General features: G+C 46.0%; 1 protein-coding gene across 2 annotated transcripts in view; it reads left to right on the top strand.

Moving 5' to 3' along the window:
- The window catches only part of PTPRG (protein tyrosine phosphatase receptor type G), a 701,884-nt gene that overhangs the window by 574,973 nt on the left and 101,417 nt on the right, over nucleotides 1–25,494 (top strand). For both annotated transcript variants that reach the window (XM_021695223.1, XM_044921263.1), the window contains exons 9-10: nucleotides 19,672–19,856; nucleotides 22,952–23,060. In XM_021695223.1, the coding sequence (XP_021550898.1) occupies nucleotides 19,672–19,856; nucleotides 22,952–23,060 (294 nt within the window). The remainder of the gene's footprint in view (nucleotides 1–19,671; nucleotides 19,857–22,951; nucleotides 23,061–25,494) is intronic.

Raw genomic sequence — 25,494 nt, 5'->3', positions numbered from 1 at the left:
TATTGCTGACTCCTAAAATGTGTGAATATTGAAATGTTTTGTGATCTTTTTAGAAGCAGAGAAGGTAAGTAAGTACAGTCCTATTTGTGTTTTAAGCATAATCCTGGAGTGTAACATACAGAAAAGTGTACATGCACCACCTGATGCATTTTCACCCCCCAAATAGACTTGAATAGCAAACCCCCAGGTCAAGAGACGAGCATCACCGGCTTCCCAGGGGCACCTCCATCTCCTTCTTCCTAGTAACTGTCCATTCCCGCGGGTAACTGTGAGCATGAATTAGCTTTGCCCGTTGTTGAATTTCATAGAAATAGAATTATCCACTCTGTCCTTTTTTGTGTCTTGCTTTTTTCACTCTACACTGGTTTTGAGGGTCATCTATGCTGTTCCATGTAGTTGTGGTTTGTTCTTACTGCTGAATTTCATTGTGAGACTCTACCTGAATTTATTTATCCACTTCAGTATATATGAATTGTATGAATGGTTTCCACATTTTTGTGATGATGAAAATTCTTGACGGTGCTTTTTGATGAGCATCTGGACACATCTCTATTGGGTATGAACCTGGGGGTACAGTGATGGCAGCCTGCAGTACACATATATGTTCCGATTTGGTTGGATACTGCTCAACAGTTCCCCAGAGTGATTCTATGAACCATGTTATGCTCTTGGCCAGCAGTCGGTCAGGGTTTCCTGCTTTTTTTATAGCATAACATACATATCATAAAATACAGCTATTATAAATGTACAATTCAGTCATTTTTAATAAATTTAGAGTTATAGTTCTGTTTATAGTTATATATGATCCAGTTTTAGAACATTTTCATCACCCCAGAAAGTTCCTTCAATTCTTTCTCCTGTCCTCAGCAACAGGCAACCTCTGATCTGCTTTTATCTGTCATGTGACATTAGGATTTTAAGATTGTAGCATCCATCAGTAGCTCATTCCTTTTTATCGTACACTAGCATCCCTCTGTTTTTTTTAATAACGGCTTTATCGAGATTTCATTCACATGCGATAAAGTTCACTTTTTTTTTTAAAGCGTGCACTTCAGTGGAATTGAGTATATTCACAAAGTTGTTCATCACTACTACCTACTTCCAGAACAGTTTTATCACTCCCCAAAAGAAGGTCCATACCCGTTAGCAATCACTCACTCCTTCTTCCTCCCTTTCTTTCTCCCATTCCTCTCGCTTTCCCGGCCCGAGGCAACTTTCTGTGTCTGTGGATTGGCCTGTTCTAGATATTCCATATAAATGGAATCATACAATATATGCCTTTTTGTCTCTGGCTTCTTTCAGCGTAATATTTTGGCATAATATTTTCAAGGTTCATCCATACTGGAATAGAGCTCAGGATTTTTCATTCGATGGCCAAATAATGTATCATTGTACGAATATACCACAGTTTATCTGCTTATCAATGGATAGATGTTTGAATTTTTTCCACTTTGTGGCTGTTGTCAGTAATACTGCTATGAACATTCATGTTCGACTTTTTGTGTGGACATAGGTTTTCAGTTCTCTCAGATAGGTAGAATTGCTGAGTCACATGATAATTCCAGTTTTCCAGTTTTGAGGAACTGCCCACCTGTTTGCCAGAGCCCTTGCCCCAGTTTGCATTCCCATCAGCAATGTATAGGATTTCTCCACATCCTCACCAACACTTGCTATATGTCTTTTTTTATTTTAGCCATCCCCGTGGAGGTGAAGTAGTATTGATTTGCATTTCCCTAATGACCGATGATGTCCCTCTTTGTTTTTAAATGCACATTTCATGGAATCATGGTCTACATGACCAAATGCTCCTCCTTTTTTTTCCTCTAAGAAAAGTCAGGTAATTCCATGGCATGATGGGCCAAAAGCCAGCCACAAATGCTCACAATCAGGCAGGCAGCCTAGAGGGCATAGATTATTGACCTTAGACATTTATGCAGTAAAGAGTCCCAATAGAAAGGAAGAGTCCCTTTCTCTTCTCCAGTCTTCTGCAAAAAAAGATTTGAAAGAGAAGGATGGTGTCCTATAATCTTCAGGTAATTCAACAAAATGAAGCCTGTCTGGTTGGCATTCTGTATCTGATCACTATTGGAAATTTTCAGTGCCTAAGAGAGCACAGTGTTGACTGTGGAACTGTGCATTTATTATGCTATTGTTATAGAAGAAAGAAAAATAATTACTTAAGACAAGAGTCAGTAAGCTTTCTTGATTAAGGACCAACTAGTGAGCACTTAGTCTCTTGTGGAAACTACCCACTCAGCTCTGCCACTCTGGCATGAGGGCAGTCATGGACAATATACAAATGAATAGGTGTAGAAAACATCTTCCCAAAACACCTTATTTACAGAAGTAGGCAGCAGGCCAGATTGACCAACTGGTCCTCTAGGGGATGCCTCAAAGGAAGGTGGAGAAACTCAATCATAGGCTCAGTTTAAGGTAAATATTTTCTGTCTTAAAGATGGCGGTGACCATGACCATGAAGCATTGGGTGGTTCTACTTCTCCATTCCACTGCAAGACCTTAGGACCAGTTAGATATTTATTAACTCAGTAACCAACCACTTACCAATTCACTTTAACACCTGGTCATCTTTCACAACAGACGTGTAAACAGAGCCTCTGTGGACTGATTACAGCCCTGTACCTCCCTCGTTCCCTCGGCTGTGATCATTGACTGGTGTTCATTGAGCAGCACAGTGAGGAATGCCTGAGTTGATGTGCCCCCATCTTGCCCTTCTGTCAGGATGATTGGACATACTGGAATAGAGGAAACAGAATCAAGCCTTTCAGTGCCAGCACTAGACACATGGCCATGTACAACACCAAAGGAAAGGGGGGAGAAGTCATCTCAATACTGTATTGTTGCTGAAGAAAGACTTGTAATGGATGTCATCCATAAAAAAATATAAAGCTTTAGTTCCAGTAAATGGAAACAATATTTAGGCTCGGTGGATTGTTCAAGGGACATCCAATTCGCCACTCTGCCCTTTGTCGGTAAATAACTTGGACAGACTTTAGGATTTAATGGGCTGTCATTTCAGTTATTCTGCAACACAGCCCGGGCACATGGAAGAGCATTTGGTGATTAAGTGCTGAATACTGTCTATTGTGAAGACTTTTGGAACAGTGAACGGAGGAAAAATAACTTTCCTTCCAACAACATGAAACATATGGTTTATTAATTTAACGAAACCTGTTCAAACCACAGTGGCATCAAAACCACTTGATCTGATAATTTGATTTGATGGCTTAAAGTGGCACTGCTTAATGTAATAAAAGCAAAGGAAACAGAACACTGGGGTGCCCGTATGCGCCTCCAGTCTCCTAAGTCGTGCCATATTTTTTGAAGGATGGTCTTTGCTTCTGCTGATGGAGCGATCTCTTTTTTAGCTACATTTTCAATGGTAAAGATTGCTTCCTGTTTTGGTTTAAAGCAGTTTTTTAAGAACATATACCACTGTGTGAGAATGTCTTTTTTCTTTTTTTTAAGATTTTATTTATTTATTTGACAGAGACACGGCGAAAGAGGGAACACAAGCAGAGGGAGTGGGAGAGGGAGAAACAGGCTTCCCACAGAGCAGGGAGCCCGATGCGGGGCTCGATCCCAGGACCCTGGGATCATGACCTGAGCCGAAGGCAGATGCTTAACGACTGAGCCACCCAGGCGCCCCTGTGTGAGAATGTCTAAGTAACTAGCCTATTTTAAATCAGAATACATTGAGAAAGAGCATCCCATTTCCCACCCAAATTGGCAAACAAAGAAGTAAATCCATGATTGCTTTTAAAAAGCTTTGAAATTCATGGTTTTTTGCTATTTTGGGAAAAAATATTAATGTTCTATTTTCAGTTTAGTAATTTCTACTCACCAGATTAATGAGCTTAAATTACTTTATCTTATTAAAAGAAGCTCTGATATGAGCACTTAATTCCTTTGTAGGCAGCTGTCCTCCCAAAAACTCTTCAAAAAGTTATCCTGTTACTTTCAGAAACTTCCAGCACAGAAAAATGCTAAGAAAAAAACACTTTTAACACAGCTTCCATGTAGTGTTTTTCACCCCTTTCTTTTAAAAATAACTGTCATTAGCCATTACTTTTTAACCTTGCGAGTGATTAAAAAAGACAAAAAAGTAGGGCTGTTTTAAGGATTCTCCATCATCTTAGGTTCTCATTCTACTGAAGGTCAGGCCATGCTGTAGCAAACATTTTTACATGCTTCGGCATCCTATGACTACTGTAACTTTATGTAAATATGTAAAGAGTTGGTATAACTTGCCTTTAATTGGTTGACATGAAGTTGATATTTAGTAGACATTTAATGTAGCATTAACTACTCTTACTTCATGGTTTGTAGTCAGTGAATTTCTTTTCACTTGTTAGACATCTTCAAATGCCACTGGGGAGCTTGTTGGCTCTAGAAGCTGTGCCTAAAGCACCAGTGGTTACACAGGCTATGTGGAGGGTGTTATAAGCCAGATGCTATGTTGGCCTCATCTGTTCATATGTCTTCTTTAATCCTGAAAACAACCTCCACCACTTTTCATTTCACTTTTTATTTACCAAATATTTCTTGAGCATCTACTGTGGACAAGTTCTAGGCACTAGCAATAAAGGTAACAAGGGGGCAGAGTCCCTCATCATGGAGCTTGTGTTTTAGTGGGGAGAGAGAAATAAACAAGTCAACTGACAATGATAAAGCTTCAGTGTTCCAAAGATCCAATCGGGTCATATTGTAAGAGTAGTAGAGTGTGGTGAAGCAGTGGGGAAGAGATCTTCCCTGCATAGGACAAGAGGTGATAAGGAGCCAGCCCTGCAAAATTCTTAGAGGGAAAGGTCATTTGCAAAGGGCCTGAGGCATAGGGACCAGCATGGAGAGATGGGCTAATATCATGTCTGGAAAAGACTCTTCTTGGTATTCTTATGGCAGTGGGAAGCCTTTAGAGAGCTTTAAGAAAGGCTATGGAATGATCTGAACAGGTTTTCAAACCCATCTCTCTGACTGTTATGTGAAAAATGTTTGCAGGGGACTTGGGGTGGAACTTGCAAGACCAGGACACGGGCGATAGAAATATTCCCTGCAGATAACAGTGGTTGCATGTTGGTGATCCCGGTAGAGGCAGAAGTGATCCTTTAGGGATGGAGTTTGGAATAGAGCCTCTGAGATTTTACTCATCATTTGGATGGAGGCTGTTTGGGGGTGAGCAAAAAGAGAAACATAGCATTACTGTTTTTCTTTAACAGATGGGAGGGGTCTGAGACTCAGAGAGAGCAAGGGAACATCCAGAGCCTCTCAGCCAGGAAATGAGAGAGTGGGCGTAGATGTGAACCAAGGTTTTCTTATGTCCAAATGCAGCATTCTTTCTATTTTCCAAGGGACTGCCAGCTTCCAAATGAATCTACAAGCAGTGGCCTCTTTGTTTTAAATGTCATTAGGTGGCTTGAATAACACAGTGTATTACTCCCTCTCTGAACAAAAGAGCTTCAAAAATAAACATCCTTGTGGGGATTGGGTATTCTTCCTAAAGATCTGAGTTTATCATCTGAAAAGAAATCATTGGGCTCAGTCTTTATCTGCTTGGCTTACATTTGGAGGGTTATCTTGGGTGCTCAGGGCGCGGGCTACTGAGGTTTTGATCACAGGGTCATTCCCTGGGAAGGCCAGTGCACCCACTTGACCTGCATGCTGGGGCCTCCTAATCTGAGGGTCTTGTGCATCCTTGGATCAACAGCACCTGACACAGCACCTAGGACATAGCGGGTATATAGTCATTGTTTGCTCGTGAAATGAATGAATGAATGATGAGATAATATAAAGTGATAGGTAAAAATACAGATTTTGGAGTCAAGTAAACCTGAACTCAAATGCCAGGCCAACCACTTACTCTTGTGCATCCTTGCTCAAGTTAATACCCAAGTCTTGCTTCTTTGTAAAATACAAATAATAATCACAACCCGTTCCTTGGCTTTGACCTTTAAAATGAAACAGTGTAGGGAACAAAGAGTACAGAGCCTAGGACATGAAAAGTTCTCTGCAGATAATTATACTTTCTTGTCTGTAGGTCCACAGTGGCTTCTTTGTATGCTCAGGACAAACTATTATATGTGACATGATTACTGGAGAACACATTTCAGAATAAGGGGACCAGGATCTCTTCCTGGTAGAAATGCAAACCGAGGCTGTTGGAATGTCTTAAAACCTTCCCAGTGAAATCTACTGTCCTTACATGGTGCCCACGTCCAGGCCCCTTGGTTCTCATTTATGTAAATATGTAAAGAGTTGGTATAACTTGCCTTTGATTGGTTGACATGACATCTTGAACTTCACTTCCCTTGGCATCCTGCACGTCAGTTCACCTACACTCCCAGTCCCAGAGTCTGTACCCTCTGCCTCGAAGGCCATTGCCTCACCTCCGTGCCTCATCCACCCCTCCTCAGCCTTCATAGCTCTGCTCTAGGGTACCTTCCCCCCCGGAGATTTCCTGATTGCTTGGCCCAGCTGCTTGTGTTGGGGTGCTAGGACCTTTCTCTGGTAACACTTCTCACAGTTGGAATTTTATGTTCAGTTGTGTGTTTTTCCCCCTAATGTCTAGCTCTCCCACCACCCCATAAGCTCCATGAGGGGTGAGACTATCTTTTTATTTCTTTTTTGTTGGGGAGAGGGTACAGTGCTCACTTTTGGCTCCTCTGTGAATATTTGACTAGATGGGTGAATGGGTGGATAGATGGATGGATGGGAGGAGGAGTGGGAGGATAGATGGATGGATGGATGGATGGGAGGAGGGGTGAGAGGATGGATGGATGGATGGATGGATGGATGGGAGCAGGGGTGAGAGGATGGATGGATAGATGGATAGGTGGATGGGTGGGTAGGAAGGAGGGAGGGATGGTTGGATGGATTAAGCTAATCCATACATGCCAGGTGGCCAAGAGTCAAAGGATTCTTGCCACAAGAGTTGGCACATTCGGGACATTTCTGATCTAGGCCAGACTAGGTCCTCTTATGGGAGGAGCATAGCTAGACATTTGGAGTAGGGTTCCACACTACTCCCAGTCCCTGACATCAGAGAGGCTCCTGAGGTTTGGGAAGCCATCTTCTACTTTGACCATGAACTACTTAGATGGAAGTGTTCATCTCAAAAAACCATGGACAGAGGGCTTTCCTCTCCATCCCAAGGAACAACCAGTCTACACACCGAAAAGCACACCGAATAGGCACTGGTGTCAGGATGCTTCCATCCTTGAGAGCTGTTGAGCAGGTATCAGTAACAGACACCAGGGGCTATCTATCATTGTCACACTTTATAAATATTACCTAATTACTTAATCCTCACTATCTCCAGGCAGATAGGCAGAGTTTGATCTTCAAGGCCGACTTAGCAACCCTCCTACAGCTTCAGCTTTTCTTTGCTCTCTAGAAAAATCTTCCCTGATGTCAGGTTTGTTTGTGTGGACACTGTGGAGCTGGTGAACAGTAATCTGGAAATTAATAAAGGTCAACAGCATCCTTCCTCCCAGAGCAACACACGTCCCCTTTTCCTAGCTAACCAGAATTCATGGCCCGTGAAGCATGAGGCTCCGAGATGTTCACGTGCATCTCCGTGGAGTCACAGGAGAAATGTAGCTGGGAGACAGACTATTTATCTTCCCCATCCTTCCCACTGATTATTCCACAAACAAACACACTTTAGTTGAGGCTGTTTTTCTTCAGGTGCAAGGAAGGTGTACAGAACCCTTGGCTTAGGCCACAAGAAACCTCTCACCTCCCCCGTCCCTGGGGCCTGATAATCAAAGACCCCTCTATAAAGGCACAGTAATGGGAGCCCTGTGTCGAGTCCTCTGGAAGCATCTTTTTCTCTTGCCTTCTTGGCACAGCCAGTGGTGCTCATGGCTGCGGGCTTCACTCCTGGGCCCTCTCTTCCGTGGTTCTGTGATTACAAAGCAATGGTCTGAGCACTTGAAATGAGCATCTTGGCTCTCCCATTTCAAATCTCTGCCTGTGTTGAAAAGGTGCTGTCTACATGTCTGACACTAAATGATAATAGGTATCATCGAGTGCGAAGAGCCCTGCGGTTTCTATGCTCATGGTCTGGTACCAGCAAAGCCTGCCCAGAAGAGAGGAGCCTTCTCAGTGAGGAGTGTACTGACCACGTAAATCCGTTGGTTCCAGCAACCAGCTAGAAGCCCATGTGCCTCCTCAGGGTGTGTGGATCCATATGCCAGGGGCAGCCAAGAGACCAAGGGGGCTCAGTCCTTCCCGTGTGCTGAATAGGTAATTGGTCCCCTGGTGGACCCCAGGGGCGCTTCCTGTTCATAGTCTGGTTCCTCTTGGAAGCGGCAGACTTCCTGTTCTCCTCTTGGGACCTCTTGGCCAGGCCTAGGAATGGCTGCTTGAGGCCGGTCCCCAGGTACAGGAGACCCTGGAACCATCCCACTGAGGGCCATCCTAACCAAACGGCCTAACCAAATGGTGCAGATGCCGCATCTGGGGGTTGAAATGAGGTTGGAATCCAAACAGTGGAGCCCATGCCCTGAGCCACAACTAAGATCAAATAAGAGGAGTATGTCAAGGGAGAGTCAGAGATTTAATTTTTTTTCTAGATTTTATTTATTTGAGAGAGAGTGAGAGAGAGCACGAGCAGGGGGAGGGACAAAGGGAGAAGCAGACGCCCTGCTGAGCAGGGACCCCCCCCCGCCAACACGGGGCTCAATCCCAGGACCCTGGGATCATGACCTGAACCGAAGTCAGGTGGTTAACCGACTGAGCCACCCAGGCGCCCAAGAGGCAGAGATTTAGAGCTAACAATGTGACTGTTGTGCAGGAGCCAGGATATCTCTTTCAATCCTAGTAGATACCCAGCCTTGGGGATACCTCTTTGTAAGAGAAAAATCATTGTAAGAACCAAATTGAAACACATACGGGCACCCTGACCTAATGAATCACATCATCTAGAATCAATGGCTAAACCTATCAGTGTGGGTCATTAGTTGATCTCTTGACATAGTTATTGGAACCACTTATAAAGGCAGCTCATGGGATCTTAGATCTTGGGTGGTGTTTAGGTGAAAAAGTCTCACATTGCTGAGGGCAGCTATAGAACTCTAGGTGACCGGGGCATTTCTTGGTAATCAGTGAGGCCATGACATCATTTCAGTGGTGGGAAATAAGAGACTCAGCCAGAGAAAACCCAGCTCTAGCACGAGGTCCCTGGGCCTTTGTTCACCCTAGCCCTGCACCCTGGTGTCTGGTACAGACCTCCCTGTGGAGCCCGTGCCCAGGGCAAGGCAGAGGGAGAAGGGAGAAGTTCAGGGGTGCTGTCTGGAAAGGATGCTGGGCTCACTTACAGTGGGATAGGTCCACTTTGCCCTGCTGGCAGGAAATCACGGCGTCTTCAACTTGAAAGGGAGGGAAGGCAGCCCTACAGTACAGGGAGTCCAGCCTACCACCCAGTGTCCAAGAAGCAGCTGTTGTCAAGTGGGGCTGGGAACATGCATCGTTCTGAACTTGGCCACCTCCCCGAGCGCCGAGCTGAACAATGCTTTTTCCTGCGCAGGACACGGACACCTCCCATGCCTTTAACTCTCAGGAAGAGGGCTCTCACGTAGAAAAAAAAAGACTCCAGGGAGGTAGGAGAGGTCAGGAAGAGCATAATGTGGGAAAGTCAGAACCGCATGCTTGGAGGACTGGAGAATTGAATTTCTGCTTCAGCCTTCCCAGTCACTGGCCGCTGTAGCTCAGTGCTGAGCATGGGTCTCTGTTACATGCACAGCAGAGACAGCTGATGGGATAAGCATGCTTTCAGATTTGCTGTCTTCCATGGTAATTGCCACACAGAGCATCTAATCCTCAGTTGTTGGCTGAGAAACTGATTGCACACCAGGGCTTGTTCATGGGAATGGAGGGGATGCCATTGGGTGGTGTAGAAGAAAAATCCACAGATAGATTAGAAAAACTTACAGTTCTCCCTCCTGCGTAAGGGAAACCCCAGTTCTTAGTTCTGATACTTTCTCCCTGGAGATAGAGCATCAGATCTCACAGATTAGGGGCTCAGTCCCAAAAGATTGTGTCCACCCCACTTCAGATGCCAGTCATAAGTAGTAGGTCCCCAGGTTCCCAAAAACTTCTGTCTGACTTGGCTACAAATCACAGGTTCCCACAACCCCCTCTTCAGGTTTGATTAATTTGCTAGAGTACCTCACTTGGGGAAACACACAATTGTGCTCACCAGTCTATTAAAGCATATGATAAAGGATACAGATGAACAGCCAGATGAAGAGGTACATAGGGAGAGGTCTGGGAGGGTCCCCACTGTAGGAGTTTCTGTCCCTGTGGAGTTAGGAGCGTTCTGTCACTTAAGAGATTTACAAGAGTTTCAGGAGCCCTCTGCCAGGGATTGGGGTCCAGAACAAACATTAGAACAAGAGATTCTCCTAGTGCTCTTATTACTCAGAAAATTGTAAGGGTTTTAGGGGCTCTGTGCCAGGAACTGGGGGCAGAGACGAACGTATGTGTTTTCTGTTATCCCATAACCGGATGCATTAGTTAAGACACCGTAGATTAAAACCTGAAAACAGTTGTCCTTGTGCATGGCAGAATGTGGGGCCATCGTGCACCAGAGTCTCTTCCATCATGAGAAAGTGGCTGTTCAGCAAAGCCTGGCCTTGAGAAAGACCCACCTAGGGATGGACTCTGGCTCCAACACCTCCTGGCTTTGAGACCTAGTCTTGGACCCTTTCTCTTCATTCTCTGCTTGCCAGCCATGCTACTTTTCTTTCCAGTTTTCCAGTTGCAGGGCCTTTGTACAAGCTGGGTTTTTTCTGTCAGACGTATCTAAGCCTCCTTCCTTTCTGTTCACTTGATAAACCTTACTCTTATTCAGATGTCATTTCAAACATCACTCTGCTCAGTAAATCTTTCCTAACCAACCCCCCAAACCTGGGTCAGGGTTCCTCATTAAACCTTTGTACAGGGGCACCTGGGTGGCTCAGTCGGTTAAGCATCTGCCTTCTGTTCAGGTCATGATCTCAGGTCCTGGGATCGAGCCCTATTGTTGGGCTCCCTGCTCAACCGGGAGTCTGCTTCTCCCTCTGCCCCTCCCCCCCTACTTGTGCTCTCTCTCTGTCTCTCTCACACACTCTCTCAAATAAATAAAATCTTTAAAAAAAAAAAACCCTTTGCAGAGAATAACTTAATATTTTTTAAATTACATAATCCTTAGTGCTGGGAGTATTTAAACATTTTGGATGCCATGGACCCCTGCAGCCATCTGGTGAATCCCATAGACTTCTTTTCATATAGATGGTTTTTAGATGCATAAAATAAAGTAAAATAGATTACCACAGAAGCCAATTATCCTTAGACATTATTAAAAAATTTTTAATTGTAATATAGTAATTAATCTGCTTCTTGATGAAGGCATTAAATTATAAAATCTAGCAGCAGGTCTAATAACCATTGTAATTTTGAAATAATAATGAACATGAAGGAAAATTTGAGATCTTGGCAACAACTGTAATCTACCAGGAATATATCTGTGATTTCTTTTGGTGATGTCTCATAGGTCCTGCAAATTACTGCTCCTGCACTTTGTTGCCAGTATTTGAAATGTAAGGCAATACTAAATTTTAGTTAGAGATCAATGAAAATAAAAGTATATTTTTCCCCCATCCATGTTCACAGATTTCTGTGGATTCTATCTAGAGCCCCTAAGAAGCCCTAAGTTAAGAACTCTGTTTTAGGAAGATTAAGTGGTTGATGTGTTTCTCTGGGCTGTAATCTCTAGGAGGTCCAGGACCATGTCAATTTGTGTTCCCCCTTATTCCTAGTTCCTGGTCAGCATCCTGGTACCTAGCAGGTGCTCAATAAATACTTAACCATAGCAACTCTTTATAGCACAATTCCTATACGTCAGTCAGAATGTGCTTGCGCGTTTCATTCATTTATCCTGAAAGTTTTACCCAAGCTTTATCCAAGACCATACAGCTGGTATGTCCAGAACCAAAGCAGTCTGCCTCCAAAGTGAAAAAGTGAATGGATGACCCTCCTGGATCTCTGACTCTACAACAGGGGTAATGGTGGAGCCAGGAGCCCTAGAGAATTAACAGAGAGGATTTCTCGACATGGTTTGTGACATGCACTAACTCAGCCCAGGACCAGGCTCATCAGATAGGACTCATTACTGTTGCAACGTCAGCACAGAACAGTGCAGAGTAAAGGCCTTGGGAGTGGGCACCCTGCACCACCCCACGTATTTCCCGCATCCCCATGATGGTTTGGGAGATCACATGCTTAGACTATATTTCTGATAGGGAGAATGGTGATAGGGCTCCATCCATCCAGGGCCTCAAAGGAGTTGGAGGCTGCTCTGGAAATTGTCTAGAGACCCTTATAATCTCCTCTGTCATTGAGAACAGAGAGGATGGGGAAGACTTAGAGAGGATGGGGAAGACTTAGAGCAGAAGGAGGCTTGCGGTAGCCATGTGTCGTACCTGTTTGGGGCCGGTTTCACCTTTGAAACCTCTGAGTAACACTCCTGACATTTTTATTACCATCTTGCAGATAGGAAAACCAATGTGTGAATAGAACGCTCGTGACCTTCCCATGGCTTGCCCGCCACCCACTCTGGTTTCGAGTGAAACAGATTGGGTTCTAGTCCGGAACCCCCCTCCCTCTCTGTCATTGGCCCAGCGCTGTGACTTGGGCTCCCTGAACCCCATATCCTCATCATCTTTAAGGAGGAGAATAATTGAACCCACCCCTCGGATTTATTTATGCGTGCATGGATTATCTGAGGTAAGTGCACGGACCTGGCCCTCAGCGTGTGCTTGGCAGCCGGCAGCTCCAGATGGACATTATTCAGATGTCATAAAAACCCAAAAGGCCGGAGCTGAGGCCCGGCTTTGATGTCCCCCTTCCCGGTTCCAGCACCGTCGTCCCTGTGCGGCTTCCCTTTTGTGAGCTCTTGGCCGGGGATGGGGGGCGTGACACCCCAGAGTACTGGGATTGTAAGTTTGAAGTCCTACCTGGTCTGCTTGGGGGGATTTCATGTTTACCGAGGCTTCTTTGATTCAGCCCTTCAAAAAGAAAAATCCTTCCCTGAGGCCATTTCTTTGGAAATTTCCCCTACAGGACTACATGTTCAAGGGTTCTTGAGCTGAGCCGGGAGGAGAAAGAAGTGACACGCGTTTAAGCCGTCTGAGGCGAGGCTCGGTGGCTCCAGGCCACTTGAGTGCGTCTCTTCTGCTCCAAGAGGAGATAGTGTTACTGCCCCCTCTCCCTGCCAGGCAGGGCCCTCGGACACCCACCCTGTGTGGTAGATGATGTCACAGATTCCCCCTTCCCCGGCCCCCTGGCCCAGGCACAGTGTGATTGCCGGTGAAATCATGAGTCTGTGCCAAGTTGCTGTGTTGGAGCAGCGCTGGCCCCTTGACTCCTGATCAGGAATCAGCCTGTTGCCTCCCTGGGACACTTGGGCTGTGGGGTGCAGGAAGGAGACCCTTCAATAGTTGAAGGCACTTGCAAGTTACCGGGGACTTTGAAACAGAGCCCATCACATCAGTTTATCTACCCCCCAGAAGGAAGAGGGGTAGGGGTGGGGCTGGGGGGGAAACGACCCTTTTCTAAGAACCACTGAGAAAAGATCCTTGACATTGATTTAGAATCAGAGGACCTTAGGTGCGCTGCTAGAAGCCTCTTCGTTATTTAACAAAGCCTGGGCTCGTAATTAAAGGTGGTTCAGAATGAAGGCAGAAATTCTCAGCACTGGTTGAGCATTGTCTGAGATGCCTGTGTAAAGCCATCAGACCCCGGTGAGAAGGTAATCAGGCCCCTGAGAAGAGGAAGGCTGATGTCAGGAACACCTCGCAGGGGAATATTTGTTTAGAGAGCCAGCTGTGGCACTCCCGCATGGTTAAAAGGCTTCGATTGTGTGTAAAAGATGACTGGCCCACTCCCTGGGTTCGGTGCAGCTTGCCATGGTCATTGTCAAGGGTATTGGGCACCTGTTGGATGCCTAAGACAGGGCTCCTGGTGCTCGTTTTAGACCAGTGGAAAACTCAGCTGACCTTGGGGGCTGGGCAGCTGTGGGTGACGTGGGCCGGGCAGAGGCAATGGGGAGTGGTGGGGACTGTGGCAAAAGTGAGCACCCCCCCCCCACACACACACACACCCACTCTGAAGGGGAGGCTGCTTTGCTGCTTCATATAGATGCAGGCCCAATTTAAAAATCCAGCTGTATATGTAAAATATGCCTTTTTTTTTTTTTTAAACACTGTGTGGGCTTATCCCTGTAATTGCCACTGGGCCTGAGCCTCACAGATTCTTGTTCAGCCCCACTATTCTCTATAATCCTCACCCCAGCCCTGTGAGGAGGATTTTGCCAGGTATCAGCCACCCATTTTATAGATGAGAACACAAGGGTGCGTTGGAGCCCATGCTTTGTTATACCAGCTTTTCTAAACTGTTTCACAAAATTCCTCAATGCTCTGTTTTATATTTTGCACTTTAAAGGAGGTTTTTGGGAAAGAGATTTGATCACTGAAAAGGCGAGCAAAACTTGGAACTACGGAGCACAGGAATGTGCTGTCTGCTTATGTGCCTGTTGTTTGGAGGGCATCTGGTCACCTCACATCCCCCAGCCACTGGGTGTAGTGGGAGTTTTGTCATCTCTGTAGACTGAATGTTTTTTCTGACTGGCACACATCTCCTTGCCGGAAGATGTCAGTTAAAGCCTGGGGGACAGGATCTTCACACAAACTTGAGGCTCCTGAAGGTGACCCCAGGGGTGGACTGTGTGGCACTAATTCTGTAGATGGGAACTTTATCAGTGGTCCTGACTGAAGCACTAAATACCTTCCCTCATTCTGTGAATGAAATTTGAGGCCCTGCTGAGGGCACGAGTGATGGAGAGTGTGGTCTCTGCCCTGGAGGTGCCTACAGCCCCGTCACAGAGACGGAGAGGTGGGCTGCTTGCTGATGGGGACACACATGATGGACAGGTTGAAGTGGGGAGCTCTGGAAGCACAGAGACGGCAGAGGGGAAGCGTGAGGCTGAATTCACACCTTCAAGGAGGCCGGGTCGGGGTGGGGGGTTGCTGACCAGAGAGAAGGGGGGAGGAAAATGGCCATCGTGGAGGGGGTGATGGCACACAGGCCCTGTGCACCAGGGGAATCAGGCACTTAGTCCGTCTACCCAACATGCCATTCCTTCAGCCACAATGGTACTGAGGGCCAGCTCTGTGCCAGGCTCTGTTGTAAACACCAGAGATAATGTGGCAGGCAAGACAGAAAAGGTACCAGCCTCGTGGAGTTTGCATTCTAGTGGGCAGCTAGATTATTTATTACAGGTAATCAGTGAAGTCAATAATACAATTCCACATAGTAGTAAGTGCTAGGAAAGAGTCTCAGCTCTGTGGAGGAGTGGGCCTCTCAGGCTGCGTGGAGGGGCAGAATCCAGTGCTAAGAATGCAAATGCAGGTGGCAAACATGCTTCAGATAAAAGTTTGGCCTCCTTTTATCTTCCATCAGGGATCAGCAGACCACTGACCCATGGGCCAACTTGACCACAACCTTCTGTACCACCATGAGCTAGGAATAATTGTTTTATTTTAAACAGTTAAAAAAAAAACAATCAAAAGATTTTCCAACACATGAAAACCCATGTGTGAACTACGTTTTTTAGGTTTAAATAAATTGAATAAAAAATGACTATTATAGATGACTTGGTATCTAAATAGTAGCTGTGCAAGTAAACATAAAAGAAAAAAGGAAATCATATGAAATTGGAAGGTAGTGTCCATGAATAAAGTTTTACTGGTATGCATCCATGTTCATTCCTATACATATTGCCTGAGCTGGTTTTGCACTTCAAAGACTGAGTACGTAGTCTGGGACAAGGGTGGATCTTTGGAGACCCCTCAGTTACTGAATTTCAATCCCAGTAGATGGTCTCCTGAGAGGCCAGACCTGCCTCTTTTGTGAGCTTCACTCAGTATTTTCTAGTACATTGTTATATACCTGAAACAATGTAACATGGTATGTCAGTTCTACTCAAATAAAAATAAACAGTTGTTTGTTTTTTTTTTTTTACAAACGTCCTATGGGACAGAGATTCTCCCTAGTTGTCATGTGATCCACAGATTCTCCAAAATGATAATCTCAGCGTTTAAAAAGTTAAGTGCTAGTTTCAAATAAAAGTCTTCAATTTTAAATATATATATATATATATTTTTTTTTCTTCTAGTTCATTGACAGTGGAGTTCTGTACCTCTATACCTTCATTCAAAACAGTGATGCCAACCTCTCTTTATTGACAAGGAAATATTTTCATGATTTACTGGGTAAAACACAACAACAGTGTAACAACTATAATGTAAAACCATATCCCATTTACATAAAATTGTATGTGTGTGCTTTTCCATGTGTATGAATAGATACCTAAATAGGAGATCACCAGAAAGTGAACAGTGGTTATCTCTAGATTCTGGGATTTTGGATGATTTTTTTTAAAGCTCTCTTCTTTTTTTGTATTACTTGGGTTTCTTTTTAAAAACATTAACATGAATCATCTTAATCAAAAGGAAAACCGAGCTATTTTAATTTCAAAGAATAAATAAGAAGAATGGTTGCATCCGCATGTGGGTGATAGAATTATTTATGTGGTTATGATGTAACTTTTGGAGATATATGCATTCCCATACAGTTCACCACTTATTGGAGCAGAGGAGTGATGTCTTCAGACTAAGGGAGATTAAATAAGAACATGGTAGGATGTGAGCAGAGAGGTAGAGAAATCAGGAAATCTGACACGGTCATCATTGTGAGAGATGGAAGCTTTCCAATATATGAATCTCCTTGGTTCATTATTGGCACCTGGAAAGATGGGGTGTAGATCTTTTCCTGATTCTTGCCCCCCCCCCCCACCAATGCTGGTCTTGAGAAACTACCAGCCACTTAGTAAATTGGGGTATTTAAAAGTGGTATGTTAGCACCACCTAGTGTCCTCACATTGTCATTACACCCCCACGTCTCGCTGGAAGCCTCCCTTCAGATTCCTTGTTTGATGTCCCTGCTCTGGTGGCATTTGCGCGAAGCCTCCGGGGGTTCTGCAGGGCAGTGGGAATGTCTCATTAATTTATTTCTTCCTTCCTGTCTCAGTCACACAAAGCGAATCTCTCCGGCTGAAGCGTGATTTGGCAGTTGAAGAGCAAAAGGATGCCTCCCTGTCAAAATCAATCTCCACTTGTTTCCAGCAGCCAGGTCCTTAAAGCTGAGCCCATGATTCTGTGGCAGGAAAGCCATCCTGCTACACTGGGCAGCCTTGGGCTTGGGGCTCTTGGTTAGAAAATACAGGAGTCTGGCTCGCAGTGGGCTGCTTGCCATGTAATTGATCTTCTGGGAGATCCCAGAACCCAGCCATGGTCCCCTGACCCGTGTCCTCCAGTGATGCTCACCTCCTGCACCCCAAACCTGAGCGTGGTCCTCACTGGCCCCCTCTCCCTCACACACTTCCTAGTCCAGCACATCACTCGGCCTCTCTCAGTTTTCCCCTGTTTGCTCTAGAACCCGCTGTTCTCGTACCCTCTCTGGTCTGCAAGGCTGACCCCCTGCAGCACCTCTTCCCCACCTCCCTCCTTCACTCCTGGCTCCTCCACATTCTGCTATCTGGAGGTAGAAGCTCAAGGGATCTTGAAAAGTGCAAACCTGCTTGCATTGTTCTCTGGTTCAGTTCTTTCTAGTGGCTTCTCAGTGCTCATAGGATAAAAACCAGACTTTGCATCTAGGGTGTGAGGCCTCTCACTCCAGCTGCACCAGTCACTGCTTGCCTCTTGCCTTGTTCTCTGGGCCCAGATCCAGCCCTGCTGGCTTCCTTCTGGCCCCTCAGGCCTTCTCCCTGCTGTAGTCCCTTGACCTGCCCTCTCATCCTCTCCCCCTTTCACCTCCACTCACCTGTCAGCTCTTGGGCAGATGTGCCTTCCTCAGGGGAGTGGCTCGCAAAGCCTGAGTCAGATCCTCCCCTAATGTGCTTGGAAAACACCACGTACCTCTCCTCACGTCCATCCATTCTGTCCAGGTGTGTAATACCAGCTGCACCTGTCATTCTTTGCTGAATCCCCATCTCCCCTTCCTTTAGACCAGTGGTTCTCAGCTGGGGGCGACTGGCTTTCCAGGGGACATCTGGCATTATCCGGGGACATTTTTGGTTGTCATAACTCAGGTAGGGAGTGCTCCTAGTATCTAGTGTGTAGAGAGCAGGGATGCTGCTAAACATCCTACAGTGCACACGACAGCCCCCCAAGAACAAGGGATTGTCTGGCCCAAGGTCAATAATGCTGAGGCTCAGAAACCCTGCTGTTAGATTCTAAGCCCCCTGGAGGCAGGAATGATGGCCACTGGGAAAGAACACATTTGCAGGCCTATGTCACACTATTAAAGGCCAGCTTGATAGTGTTGACCCTTGAATGGCCTTGTCTGTCGATAGATGGAGAACCACCTCCCTCCAAACCTGCCAGCCACAAGGGGCAAAAAGGAGAGTTTGCCTGGCTTTTCCTCAGGCCCCTCATCAGTACGAGGTACTGCCAGTCCAGAGGAAAATCATGCCTGTTTTTGTGTCTTCGCTTTAAAATTCTTTAAGGTCTCATTTTAAATTATATTTGTTTATACTCTGAACTATTTACAGCCAAATAGCATCTACAATTTCAGTTTATTGGAATACCCCTCAAATCAAATGGCCTGGCTTCTTCAAATAAGTCACTGTGGAAAGAAAAAGGCCGGGGGACTCTAGTAGATTTGAAGAGGCTAAGGTGTTGTGACAACTAAATACAACATGAGGTTGGGGGGGAGGGGGATGGCTAGAAATAATCATTGCACACTGTTAGGTAAATTTGAATATGGACTATATATCAGATATTATTTTTTTAAAGATTATTTATTTATTTGAGACACCAGGAGGGGCAGAAGGAGAGAGAGAGAGAGAAATCTCAGTCAGACTCCCTGCTGAGCAGGGAGCACCACACAGGGCTCGATCCCACGACCCTGAGACCATGACCTGAGCCGAAACCAAGCTACTGCGCCACCCAGGCGCCCCTCAGATCATATTATTGAATTAATGTTTATTTTCTTAGGTATGATAACGCTATTATGGTTATTGTCTTAGCTCAGGCTGCTACAACAAACGACCATAGCCTGGGCGGTTTATAAACAACAGAAATCTTTGTTCTCATGGTCCCGGAGACCAGCAAGTGCAGATAAGACACGGGCAGATTTGCTCTCTGGTGAGAGCCCGTTTCCTGGTTCATAGACGGCTGTTGGCTGGTGGGGTGAAGGGGTGAAGGGGTTCTCTGGGGTCTCTTATAAAAACACAGATCCCCTTCATAATGAGGGCTCCACCCTCATGACTCAGTGCCTCCCAAAGGCCCCACCTTCAAATATCATGACATGAGGGATGAGGCTTCAGCATATGAATTTGGGGAGGGGAATGCAAGTGTGCAGTGCAGTGCAATTATAGAAGAGAATGGCCTTAGTCTGAGGGGATGCAGGCCCGAGTATTAAGGAGTGACGTGTCAGCATGTTTGCCACTTGCTTTCTGTGATTTTGCAGGAAAACAAGTGTGTGTGTGTGTGTGTGAGAGAGAGAGAGAGAGAGAGAGAAGGGTCCCTGAGCGTGGCCGTGTGCTGTCTTCAGTTTGCAGCTCTCCGCCCATCCACATGAAGGTGCAGCCTCTGAACCAGACGGCGCTGCAGGTGTCGTGGAGCCCGCCGGAGACCATCTACCACCCGCCCATCATGAACTACATGATCTCCTACAGCTGGACCAAGAACGAGGACGAGAAGGAGAAGACGTTCACGAAGGACAGCGACAAGGACTTGGTAAAAGCTCCCTGTTGTGTTCAGGACGGCAAGGGCGGTTCGGAGAGGGGCCCCTGCGCCCGCGCGCGGTGCGTTCTCTGTGTCGGCGCCGCTCCCGCCGCCCGCGGAGGGCGCCCCCGCCTGGGCTGTGCTCCGCGGTGCAGCGGCTGCCGGCGGGGCCCGTGGCCGGAGCTCCGCCCCCACCCCCCCGCGGTGCCGGGGCTCCGTCCACCCTTACCTCGCTGCCTAACTACCCCACCAGGAAAAGCTAGGTCATTTCTTTGGAATCAGGCTCTTCACAACGGACTGCTTGTTCTTCCATTGGAAAAACCACTAGCAGCAACCGAGAGCTTCCACGAAGCGCTTTTTAGCGGATCCGGTTATTGTAAATATTAAATGAGCTATGCAAACGCACGACAGGTCCTAGCTCTCAGTGAGTGCTAGATAAAGGCAGGCTATTATTACTAGACTTCTTCTTCCTGCTCCTCCCCCTTGTCTGCTGCCACTACAATCACCCTCACCAGACAGCTGTCCACCGTCCCCGCCACTCCCGTACTCGATCGGCCTTACACGGGACCGTTCCACGGAGGAGCCCTGTGACGACCATGTGATTTTTAATCACTGTTCTCAGGCTCTCAGACCCTAGACTCTCTGACCTCACTTCGAGCTGTCCACGCCCAATTCCGCTTCTCATGTGAACATTTACATCAATGTTTAATGGCCAACACCCAACGGGGCCCTTCGGAACAGATGTTTGCAGATGCTGTCTTCGCGGCCGGAAAAGCAAACACTCCCAACAAGCACGAGGCTTGAAGTCTTTGCCTAGAAACTCAAAGTGACACATTTAGGTTTGAAAGCCTTGTACTTATTGTTAATCAAAAAAAGGCTCTGGCGTAATGAAATCATAATTGTATGTGCGTATGAAAAATGCAGTAGCACCAAGTGGGGTTCTTAATGACACTTACCACTTTTTTTTTTTCTTCCCAATCCAGAGTCCCCAGGGCCCATTCAATCAGTTACGGAATAATACTTTTCATATTCTTTTAGGTGAAGATTCCTTTACTTCATTTCCATTTATATTTTCAATTTCCCCACTAGACATTGTTATCTGGGTCACATTAGGGAATGATGAGTTTCATGAAATCAGAGAGAAATCTATTGAAAGGCACCCAAGGTTATGATGTGTTCTAACCTTTCTCTTGTCACTACTGGAAGTCCGTAAGGGATTTTTCTCTTTCTGGAGTAAAGATGACTTGCATTAATCAGCAGAAACTTGTCTAGGTGCTTATGCAGTTTCTTGTTCTAAGTGGAAAATAATTAAACACACAAAGATAAATAGATACCGGCTGGGAGTGAATTCTAATAAACCCTTGCATAGATGGAGCAAAGATTTTGCTCCGAACGAAGACAGAACAGGGGTCAGAGGTTTAGAGAATGAGGCATAAATTAGTTTCAGACAAAGGGAGAGGTGGTGAGAAAAACATGCTTTGACAGCAAGTTCTTTTTTATCAGAATTTTCTAAGGGTGGTTATTTTCTTTGGGGACACACAAAATGAATTTCCTTAATTCCTCAAGAAGTCAAGAGTGCTGACTTGTGGCAACAAAGCTGTTCTCTAACTGAACGGTGGCTGTGGCTCAGAAACCTAAATGTAACACTCAACGTTCGTGAAGCCTTTTCCAGCTTGCGCCCTTCTTTCTCGTGGCCTGGCTACACACCTGTGGGGCAGGTGTTATTACCTGCCTTTTCCAAAAGGAAGAAATGAGTCTTCGAGTGAAGTAACTTCACCCCAACCCAGTGCTGACCCCAGGAAGCCATTCGTGAGGTCACGAATGTAGTGTAGTCAGTCACATTGGCGCACCTGTTCAGAGCGTTTCACTAGCCATGTCGGGGAAACCCACTCAGCCGTTAAGCTCCCAGAGTTGCTTTCCATACTTGGCCCAGAATATACGTGTCAGTGACAGGTCAGTTCATCCATTAGGCAGTCTTTGAAAATCAGTTCCTTTTGTTGTGTGTTGTTTCAGGAAGCAAGGGCTGCTTGCTTTTTAGGAATTTTCCATTTTCTCCTTTTCAGAGGCTCTTGGAATAAAGCTTTGAGGAGTGGGGATCTGGATTTGGCTGATGATGCTTGACCAGGGATTGGCAAACCATTTTTTAGAAAGAGCCAGATAGTAAAATTTGGGGGCTTTCGAGGCCATAAGGTCTTTATGGCAGCTACTCAACTCTGCCATTGTGGGGTGAAAGCTGCCACAGACAACATGTAAATGAATGGGTGTGGCTGTGTGCTAATAAAACTTTATTTATAAAAACCGATAGTGGGCCAGATTTGGCCCGTGGGCTGTAGCTTGCTAACCTCTAGACCAGGGGCATTCTTTCTTTTGTGTGGTGTGGAATACCTGTGAACTAGCTTTGCATGGCCTGTGTTACGGAGCACTCACAAGAACCCTGTGAGGTCGCTGCTACTCTTCCCATTTAACAATTGAAGCTGGCAGAGGCCGAAAGACATTGAGCAACTGGCTTGGAATCACGCTGCTAGTGAGTGATGTGACAAAGGTAGATCTCGTGACATCTGGCCTCTAGTCAGGTGATCTCTCCTGGCATCGTGCCCCATATTATCCATTAGTCAAGGTACAAAGAGGCCTTTGAACTGCAAAGAAACCTACCCACCAAGATTTTGTTACTGATATTAAGAGCTCTGCATGGTTCTGAAAATTCAGTATATTGATAATTCTAGAGACTGTCTAGGGTCAATAATGATAGTTTATAACTACACAAAAGGTATGGCCATTAAGGAAGAAGTCCAAGTTTGGTGAGTGGAAAGAAGGCTGGAGACATGTTCCAAGCCATGGTCAAGAGTGAGTCAAGCCTGATTTTGTTACATCTGTTACCCTGCACATGTCAGTGTTGAAAACAGACTCCCAGCCAGTTATTTCTGAACTTCCTTCCCTTTCAAAGTGAGCCTTTGGTCAGTAGGGAAGTATCATGGCTCTCAAGCTTGGCCATGGGACCCAGAAACCTAAAAGGAATACTTCACCTGATTTTAGGTTCGGCTTCAGAAGGTAAAGCATGCAGAGGCCTTCAAAACCAACTCACTGCCTTTTTCTTTCTTCACCTGCAGAAGGCCACCATTAGCCACGTGTCACCTGATAGCCTTTACCTGTTCCGAGTCCAGGCAGTGTGTCGGAATGACATGCGCAGTGACTTTAGCCAGACAATGCTCTTTCAAGGTAAGTCTGGTTCCCTTCTTTCTGGCCCTGAGTGGCCCTGCGCCCCTCCTTCTTTATGCTGCTTTATCTTTTTTCCTGTTAAGGGACTGGGACCAAAAAAAAATTAATAAATAAGGCTGGCCTAAGAATCAGGGTGGAGTTTTAAATCCCACCTGAAATGCCTCAGGAATTTAGGTCTGTCTTTTAGGTTGAAGGTTTCATAGGCCAGAAGAGGGGGGAGAAGAGCAAAGTGTTGATTATTTATTTTACTATTGATATTTTTCCAACTATGAGGAACCAACCAAGTATTTTTCTAACACTGTCATCACAAAATTGCCTCCCAGTCATGTTGTAGCATATCATCTTTGGATTTCTAGCCTGATTCAGTTAGCTGTTCTCTTAAGAACTAGAGCCCAAACATACGGCACACTCTTCTAGCTCGTAAGCCACACAAATGAGCCCCTGCTTGCAGGATGCTTCTTGAGAAATAGATGCATGTATCTGCTGATATAGGGTCTAGTGGAAATTTCCAGGGCCAGGACTAGGGTGAGGCAAGAGAAGCATTTACTTTGGTGCAGAATTTAAGAGTGCACCAAAATACTCAGTCATCAAGATACATTTTAATGAAAAAAATTTTAGAAGCAAAATCAGTAAAAAAAAAAAGTTTGTGGACAAAATACCTAAATTCTTTTTTTTTTTTAAGATTTTATTTATTTATTTGACAGAGAGAGAGAGCACAAGCAGGGGGTGCGGCAGGCAGAGGGAGAGGGAGAAGCAGACTCACTGCTGAGCAGTGAGCCCGATGCGGGACTCGATCCCAGGACCCCGGGATCATGACCCGAGCCAAAGGCAGCCGCTTAACCGACTGAGCCACCCAGGCACCCCAAAAATACCCAAATCCTAAATAAAGATAGGATCCACTTTGTCACACTTGTCCCAAGCTAATCCCAACCCCGGTTCCACTGAAACTTTATTTACAAAAATAAGCAGCCAGGCTGTGGACCCTAGTTTGCTGACCTGGTTTGGCGACAAGCATCAAGACCAGCATTGGGGGGGGAGGGGGCAGGGCATTGGGCCCTGCTCTGCCAGCCTGAGGTCCTCTCTGATAAGGTCCTTTCCTTCCGGGATCTCCAATTTCAGAGAAACCTCCACACCAAACTAGTGGTTCTTAATCTTTTTGAGTCACGTATCTGATGGGGGCATTGGACCTTTTCCATAGAAAATGCCAGAATTTTGCATACAACTTAGGGGGCCCCATGAAGCCCATGGTCTGTGGACCAGCAGCATCAGCATCATCTGGAAGTCTGTGAGAAATGCACATTTCTGGGCCCTTCCCAGAACAATTGCCTCAGAATCTCTGAGGGTGGGGCCGGGAATCTGAGTTCTAACCAGATGGCCCAGGTAACTGGCCTGCCCAGTGAAAACAGAAGTACTGGTCCAGAGCTGGGGCCCCACAGTGGGGTCCCCAGGTTTGAGTCCAGCTGCCACTCAGCGCTGGTGGGACTCAGAGAATGTTTATAAGTTTCTCCAAGTTACAGTGTCCCGGTCTGAAAAGTGGTAATCGTAACAGTACCCACCTCACAGGGGCCTGGTGGGAATGACATGCAGAGCGCCTGGTACCATCCATAAATAGCCCCTCAGTATTCGGTTTGATCTAAAAAATAATAAATGATGAACCCATCAAGAAGCGCTCCAGCCTTCGATTCCCTCTGAGGATCCCTTCTAGCTTTATAGTTTGGCCTTTAACTGTTCTTTGCTCATGTTCACATTATGTCACCCTTCCTTTTAAACTAATTGAAATGAGCATGGCTGAATTTTTTGCCCACATAAATCACGCTTGCCACATCCACCTGTGCCCTGAGTGTCTTGGCGGCTCTGGCCGTGTTGAGGAGGGCCCAGTGGGCCGAAGCCAGGTCTGTGCCGGCCCAGGGGGGAGAGAATGGGAGGCCACCATGGGAGCTTGCTGAGGCCGGGGCTCTGGAACTTTGGACACATAAATCATGATTAAGCCTCCCGTGTGCTCCGACCGAGAAGCTGGGCTCTGCAGAATGCCTTTCCTGATTAATAGGCCCCCGAGCTTGCTGGCTTCTGCGTGGACTTTGAAAAATTAAATGTTTGTAATGTAATGTAATCCAAAAAGGCCTTGTCAGCTATAAATTCCAAGCATGGAGTATTTAAAATGTCTGATCACAGAGACTTGTTGAAATTGGCCAGTGTCTCCTTTGTGTACGGACTCACTTTGTTCAGAGGTGGATGTGAGTTGACTCATTTTATATATTGGTGTTTGTCCCTATGTGTTGACAGAGGGGCATGATCCTCCACTCCTCCCCGTGGTAGCTTTCGTGTCTTCCTTACAGCAGCCAGCAGCCAATGTACCAGCTAAACCTTTGGGTAGGCTTGCACACCTCCTGTTGGGAGCCAAGTATGCATTTTTTTTTTAAGATTTTATTTATTT

The sequence above is a fragment of the Neomonachus schauinslandi genome, chromosome 1 (assembly GCF_002201575.2).
Source record: "Neomonachus schauinslandi chromosome 1, ASM220157v2, whole genome shotgun sequence".
Classification (NCBI taxonomy): domain Eukaryota; kingdom Metazoa; phylum Chordata; class Mammalia; order Carnivora; family Phocidae; genus Neomonachus; species Neomonachus schauinslandi.
The sequence above is the reverse complement of the archived record's forward strand: the minus strand, read 5'-3'. Positions and strand labels throughout refer to the sequence as shown.